This window comes from Pinus tabuliformis, chromosome Q, assembly GCF_031772625.1.
Source record: "Pinus tabuliformis cultivar Carrire ecotype Pingquan chromosome Q, CPIR1, whole genome shotgun sequence".
NCBI lineage: Eukaryota > Viridiplantae > Streptophyta > Pinopsida > Pinales > Pinaceae > Pinus > Pinus tabuliformis.
Window position 1 is genome coordinate 1127201964 of NC_142296.1, and position 7805 is coordinate 1127209768.

The 7805-nt window shown below is 35.6% G+C and overlaps 1 protein-coding gene across 2 annotated transcripts; it reads right to left on the reverse strand.

The window, feature by feature from the left end:
* On the reverse strand, positions 1-1239 carry LOC149223507 (polyamine oxidase 1-like). 2 transcript variants are annotated; one of them, XM_089383323.1, is made up of 4 exons: positions 1055-1239; positions 684-932; positions 273-591; positions 1-183 (listed from the first exon to the last, which is right to left on the reverse strand). In XM_089383323.1, exons 1-2 carry the CDS (start codon positions 1107-1109, stop codon positions 772-774), a joined length of 216 nt encoding a protein of 71 aa, XP_089239449.1. In that variant the 5' UTR covers positions 1110-1239; the 3' UTR covers positions 1-183; positions 273-591; positions 684-771. The 2 variants fall into 2 exon arrangements, with proteins under 2 accessions (XP_089239449.1, XP_089239448.1); XM_089383322.1 differs by having other exon boundaries at positions 684-1239.
* Between the last annotated feature and the right edge of the window lie 6566 nt (positions 1240-7805).

Sequence of the window (7805 nt, forward strand, 5' to 3'; positions counted from 1 at the left end):
TCATTACGCAAGGTACAGCTTTTACCTTGTTCAATTTTAGTCGGTCATCTATCACATGCCCGCTGTTAGAATATTTGAGAAATTCTTCGGCCAATTTATGAACAACAAATTCGTAGCCTCGATCATCAGCAACCATGAATTCCCGTTCTCCAAATTCAGTGAATGTCGGGATTGGCTCCACTTCTGTATTCATATTAGTAGTTAGCAATCAGTAATATGTAACGATTGTAATGTATATGTGAGTTACACAATAAGGATTATGAAAAGCCTACCTGCCATCTCAAAATCGTGCAACATATAATCTATGGCCAGTTCCAATGGCGTTGATGGAAAGTTGAAGCATTTCAAAAACAATATAAACATGAAGCTCCATTAGAGGCTGAGAATTTAATCAAAATTTATCAATTCCCAAATAGGGTTTGGAATACTTACAATTCCTCAGCTTTTAAGTCTTTGAATGGACAAACGGAATTAGCCACTGCCCTCCCATCCGCCATGGTAGAAGCAGCTTCAATGGCCAATGCACGATTAGCAGAATCCACTGCCAATTTATATGAAGTTGCTGCAACAGATCCAGGAACTCGAACACCGCTAGCATAAATGTACAGCCTTCAATTAGATTAAATTTTAAGTTAAATGACTGTTTCTACGATCACATTGAGAAAATTTATGTGGGTTAATACCTGGGGTCATATATGTTGAATGTAGCATTGCTATAATCAGAATAGAAAATCCGGAGGCTGTGTTTCTTGGCAAGTTCCCAGACGGGATTCATCTTGGTGCCTCCAACCCCTGCCACCCACACTGCACCACCCCCACTGTAAGGCCAGCGAACTGATGCTTCATCAACCGCCCACCGATTCGATCTGCAGCCTCCAGAATGAGAAAGTCTTCAACTCCATTGTCTGCGAGAACCTTAGCAGCCATTATCCCTACAACCCAAGTTTCACATGACAAGGATAAGCAAACAGAAGAAACAAAGAAATGATCGAATTGCAGACACAGACAAACTAAACCCATTTTCGATCCTTTCCTACAATCCCAATTTCCTTACCTGAAATGCCTGCGCCGACTATAATGGCAGTGCAGGAAGAATTTGAAGAATCCATGTGTGCTGCACCGACTGTGTGGGACTGGGATCCGAAGATCTGAAAAGGATGAATGAATGAGTGGATGGTGTTTCCGGTCTGAAGCAAAGAATTCCCTCCTACAGCAAATAATACCCTCCTCTGCAGGGAACGCTTCATATCCGGCGAGTACGAGAATTCCCTCCTACAGCAAATAATACCCTCCTCTGCAGCGAACGGTTGATATCCCGGGCGGACGTGTTGGTTAGGGTAACAGGCGGCTGATTAATTAATTTTCATTAAATAATTTTACATTAAAAGGTTTTTTAAAAAATTGAACGGCTGAACATTGTTTAATCGTCTAACAATAGATCTGACGGTTAGGATTAAGACAGGGAGGCAACTTGGGGAGTTGATTTCAGAGGGGAACGCCTTACGGCGTAATTATATGAAAATTTAAAATGCTAAAGTGGTCCATTCTTGCATGAAGCTAGAATGCAACGAGAGTAGATGAATAAAAGACAATTTGTCCAAAAAAATTATGTGAAATGAATTTATTTCTTAAACTTCATTAATATATATATATATATATATTTTAATGATCATGTCAAAGCTCCTTACACGGACATTAATCATTTGCAAAGAGATTAGTTGTCATGTATATTGATGGATCATTAAAATTAGAGATATGGTGTTTTTATGAGTGAGCCCTAATGTTGTAAATTCTTACATTTTTAATGATCAGTAGAGTAGTCATTTTAAATGTAATATAATATTTTATAGCTTCCTTTTCCACATTGTTTCACGTTGCAAATATTCTTAATATTATATAAATATTTCGGCTTTGTGATGAGAATAGTTTCCGGATTATTTTCCAAATCCATTACATTAATTTTTTAATGTAATATGTTAATTAATTTACATGTTTGTTATTATAAATTAATTTTTTTCATGTAATATATTAATTAATTTATATGTTTGTTATTATAGATTAATTTAATAACAGAATATATTTTAATTAATTTATATGCTTAGTAATTATCAATTAAGTAAATAATAAATAATAACAAATTATATTTGAGAATGTACAACATTAAAAATTACAAATAGATGAATAGTTGATATAAAATAAGTAGGTTTAAAAGGCTAAAAACATCTTTTTCTTTTTTGAAAGTGTGTTTTTTTAATCATTTTATTGTGTTGGCTTTGTATATGGTGTTTAGGTGCAGTAATTATGATGTGTTTTGTTTTTTTATAATGATGTATGAGTAGAGGATTTACCTTAAAGTAATTTTAATGTTTTTTCTTCAATCATTATATTAGATTAATAGTCTTTCATGGCGTTTGGGTTCTTATTTTTGTATTTGTTTTGTCTATTGCTCCTATGTTTCTATGGCTCCCAATATGTCTTAGTATGCTATATGTGAACAATGTTTTGTTTGATTGCCCAACATGCACCAATGCATGTAATTATTAATGGGTTACATAGTTTGAATGATATTAAGTGCTTATTGTTGTTTTTTTATGGTTAAACCTCGAACCATGGGAACATGATTTGCTTAGTCTACTTGTCTATGGGATCCCACAAAGTTTTTGGGAAATAAAAGCTATCAATATAAAATTAGTTGTTTCGTAATGTACATATCTTTATAAAGCTAAAAAAGAGATGTGTCTTTTTATAATAGTCGTAAAATGAGTGGGGTGCGTGTTTTAGGTTTTTCATATATATATATATATATATATATATATATATATAAAAGGGGACATGGAGTATAAAGTGACTTATGATAATGCTCTATGTTTTGTTGCTCGTTGTTTTATGGAGGTGTTGAAGTATAACAATCTTAGTATGATGTAATTTCTAGCATAAGGGAAATAGACAAGGATTAGGTGTGCGTGTGTTATTGACAATAAAGTTGCTTATTGGCGATGGGATTTCTATTATAATTTTGTGTCTTTTGTATTGGTATGTGTTTTTCTTAAGCATTTGTTAAAGTTATTCTTACTTTATCTATTACACATTAAACACATCAATGGTCATGGACATGTTCATATTTAGAGAATTTTAGTAATATGATTGTGGCACTATAGTGTTTGTTGTGTTGTTTAGGAGTGTATACAACTATTCCTTTTTATTTTTCAAATGTTGGTGCTATGTGTCCTCAAAATTTAATGTTCAACATTTTGGAGGGCCTTTGGACTTGGTTCACTATGTTTGAAGACTAGGGATGCATGTTATCTTGGGTTTGGATTTAATCTACATATAAGAGGGACAAGAACTCCTAATTCCAAGAGGATGAACTAATATGGGAAAGGTGGAAAGGATAGCAGGCAAAAACCTTGTTAAATCATGTAATACCCATGGAATGACCTCTATGTATACTGTACATATTATGATTGGGATAGTGAGCCAAGAATGTATTGGGCCCACATATGGCCTTATTTGCCTATGTATATAATGTTTTGAGGTTGATGTTGGGAGCCAGGTGGGGCATGGATGGAATTCTAGTTCATGGGGCTCATCCCATAATCACTATCTGATGTCAATGTCGGTGCAAGGGTTGAATTGGTTGTACATTTTATTTGTTGCGATTGTAGTTTTCAATCTTGGTTGATTTATTGATTTTTGGAATTTGCTTTACATCACATTTTGGGATATACGGGGTTCGAGTACTTCCTTCTGGGAGGCGCAAGCATATAGGACTTCTATCTAGGTTTTCTATTTGGTGATCCATACTTGGTTTTCTTCCTAGATATCCTTCATACTTGTGGTGTTTCTGGATGATCCAGTGAGTTGCAATGATCAACTATAATGGCTAACTTTTGATACTTTAACTCGTTTACTTCCCCCAGCGCCCACAAACTTGTGGTGTTTGGGAGATCCAATGTGGCACTATGGCTTGGTTTTTTGTGGGATTTTTCGAGTTGGATGGGTATTTTGGTGCATGTTACATGTTGTACTTTCGATTTGGGACCCACTTGTTTACTTTTGACAAAGTGTACATTCTAGTGGTGCATCGTCCTTAGATTTGTTAACGGTATGATAAGTTTGGTTGTTCCATTTACACATCATATATTGGTGATTGGTTTTTGACTTGTGGCTCCCACTATCTCTATTTTTCTCTTGGACCAGTAATTTCTTAGGCTTGTTGACGTTGTGATATGTCATATGGTTTTGTTGGTTGGATATTATTACATCCTTTAAGACCCTCCGTCGACATTCTTGCTCCTGTTGGACTATGGGACATCATTGGGTAGTGCGCTTTTGATTGATGGCATTGATTCGTCAGATTTCATTATTCTGTTGGGGATTTTTGAGGTGGTGGTATAATTCGAGGACGTTTTTAGGGTCTGTTGGATTTTTTTTTTACCATAAATACCTAGGGTTTGGCCACTAGTTGCCAACAAAAGATTTCGTCGTAGTATAGTGTTACATCATCATTTTCATTCCTCCATAAAGGAGAAAATTCTCACCCAAGGCATGAAGAGACTTCTAAATTCTATGAGGGGAGTTTAGATAGTAGAAAGCTTCATATTATTGCACACAATATTCATCAGTTATTTAATTATACATAGATTCTCAAATAACCCTGGGCACCATATATGAATGTGTAACAGAAAACTTAATAAAACATACAAAATTTTAAAAGGGGGCACACAACATAACAATATTCATTCACATAACATATAATAATAACCTCGCAACCTTCTCCTTTATATTATCTCAAGGATCGAGCTATTACAATGTAGATTCGTGAGGACTACGCAAGCTCTATTTAGACTTTATTCAATATTAGACAAACAAAAAGAATAAATTACATCATATTACACCCAAGAGTCTTTTGATTTCATTCCAACAACACGTCGGCCTATTCTCCTCTCCTCTATCTTTCAAATCAATCCCTGTGGATTTTATATATTTTTCCATCTATTTTGATTCACACTCGCTTGATTCGGTCCAACTTGACTCCTTTGATGAAATCCATTCGTTTCGGTCCCTTCCTTCCTTGATTCTTTCAAAATCATTACCTTGATCCTTGTTTTGCGACCTTAGTGAGTCCCAATGTAACTTCTCTCTTTCTGTGCTCGCTGCTTTCTTCTTTTTGTTCCTGCTTTCTGAATTGTTTTACGATTTATTTTTCTGCTTCTGTTAGTCATCTCCACGATTCTTTTTCGGAAAAATTGATCAAAAATTTCCAAGAAAATGAAGGACCCAACAGGCCCCTACCAAATTCTATTAACTGAGTCAATCCTTTGTTTGCACACTTGGCCCTTATTGTGGTTGTGCGACTATTTTTTATGCTCTTTCTCCTTGTTTTGATACTCCTTCAAACAAAGGACCCAAATTAGGAATCGTGTGCAAATCTTGAACTTTAAACTGATTGTACTCATCCATTACAATATTTTAGGTAGTGAGCGAGGTAGTAGCCTTGTCAACAAATTAGGTTGTATTTTCTTCAATAGGTTTCTTATTGTTGAAAATTATAACTAGGTTCAATCTTCATTATGATGTAATTATAATCATGACATTGTATATTCTTTATAAAGAAATAAAATGAAGGAAAGATAAATTACATTTTATTTTTACAGTATGGGTTTCATACTCAAGTTTGAGTCAAAGGCATGTTCTTAATTCTTTTAGTTCTTCTAGGTCTTTCTAAGATAAATACTAATATTGTACATGTATCATAGTCATATTTGGATTCATTGTAATGAAGAAAAACATTCATTTTATTTTGCAAAAGCCATGGATAAGCCCAATACCAAGTCGACCCAAGAGCAAGGACAAGTCTTCCTAAGGGAGGGATACTCAACCCTGAAGAAGAGTAGTTGGAGGATGACGTGCTGAAGAATCAAGGGCACTAGTGTGTATTATGATTCTTCTCTAGTTGATAACAATTTGTGAAGAAATTTTACAATTATCTTAGCTTGGTATTCTTCTTCTTATTAGTGTGTGTGTTTCATCAAACTACTACCAAAAACATAAAGACAAGAACACAAATGTTGGCTCTCTGTTAGGGCCAAAACCTCTCTCTCTTAGAGAGGAAAACCCTACGGTAAGTTTCTCTTATTAGAGCTTCTTATTGATCAATGCCAAACCCTATACCCTTGTCTAGGATGTCTTCCAAGCACAAGTCAAGTCCTCTCCTATTTTTTGCACTTTGTTCCCAGCACATAGACCTCCTTCTTCCGTCACTTTTCTCCCCAGCACTTCGTCTTCCTTCTTTGCTACTTGTCTAGAGATAGAAATTTCTTGAGAGAGATTTATATGAGATGTTCCTCTTCTATACTTAGTTATTTCCTTTTCTCAAGTAGATTCCTTCCTTCTTTTACCAAACGAGATGTTTCTTGAGATGTAGGAGCATACTCGATATGACTATACAACAACCCTAAATTCTTCGCACGTGTGGTAAGGATCCTTGTAGTTTAGGGTCCTTTCACCTTCGTTTGAGAGAGAGACTTATTCGCTTGACTTGGGAGGCCTTGTAGGCCTAATTTCTAGCCCAACAAATAATGAATATCGGACTGTTCTCTAGTTGCTGTAACACCCACATATTTACCCTCCCTTTATTCGCAGTGTGACTGTTTCTAGCCCTAGAAATAGTCCTACACCTTTTCTTTATCTTCTCCTTTCTTCACTGCACTTAGGAGACCCTTTATATTTGTATTTTCCTCTTTCTTCTTGGCTTCTATCATTTGCTGATTTTAGATATGCTTGGTGGACGTTGAGAGGGAATGGACAACCTCTATATATAGAGGATTGTACCTCCTTTAGGCAGACTTGACGCTGATTTGTTGTCTTTAGGCCGACATGAAATTTTCTTTATCATTTTGCTTCTTTTGGAGGGCCTTGCTGCATGTAGAGGGATTGCACTTGTCTTGGAGGTATTCCTTTGACCTTATACATAGTGTAACATGACCTCTAAGGGTCTTACATAAATGCATTGACCTTTTGACTTCCCAGAAGAACTTAAACATGTGCTTGACCTGCTTCAATGAGCAAGAAACTCATTGACAAATAATATAAAAATAATTTTTCTTTTCTTGAATAAATACAAATGTCAAAATTACATTTATGAAGACCAAACCTAGTTGCATTTCCTTCAACGCTCCCTCTTAACTAGGGAGGTATTCATACAACATTGCAAGGTGTTTGGCTATGTTTCAATCTTGAAGAATTCACATAAGAGAAACTGGATTTGAAATCCATCTGTGATATCATCATAAAAACCAACATTGTTTCCACAGCAAGGCCTTGACTGACAACTCTATCTCTCAATAGATTAGAGCATAATGTTGGTGAGACTAATGAATTATAGACACCTTAGTCATTGTCTCTCAAGGTACATACCCACCGGGGTGTTTGCTGAGTATGACCTTCTAGGACTATTCTTGTCTTGGGTTCACAACCCTCAAAGAATATCGATCGTTGTGCCTACTCTTGTTGTTGGATTCCCTACACATCCTCAAATAGTATCAAATTCCAAATGATTACCCAATCCTCCCTTTCTTTCTTCCCACGTGAAGACAAGAATGTTGTGTCTAACATTTCCTCCCAATTGAGGAAGACATACCCAAGTATCCTTTGACAAGGTACTTGTCCAAGTTCCTTTGTAATTGGGAACTTGTTATAACTCCCTCTTAGCTAGGGACTTGTACATTCATCAACAACTTCTTCTTCATGGCTCCTCCAGCTACTTGATCTCCTTCCTTCCTTTGATGTCATGAAATCTTTGT

Bases quoted from the DNA above. Each gene is read 5' to 3' on its own strand.
- LOC149223507 (XM_089383322.1), bottom strand. From the start codon at position 775: ATGAATCCCGTCTGGGAACTTGCCAAGAAACACAGCCTCCGGATTTTC. The intron at 592-683 runs GTATTAACCCAC...CATTTATGCTAG, and splicing joins TTCAACATATATGACCCCAG to CGGTGTTCGAGTTCCTGGAT.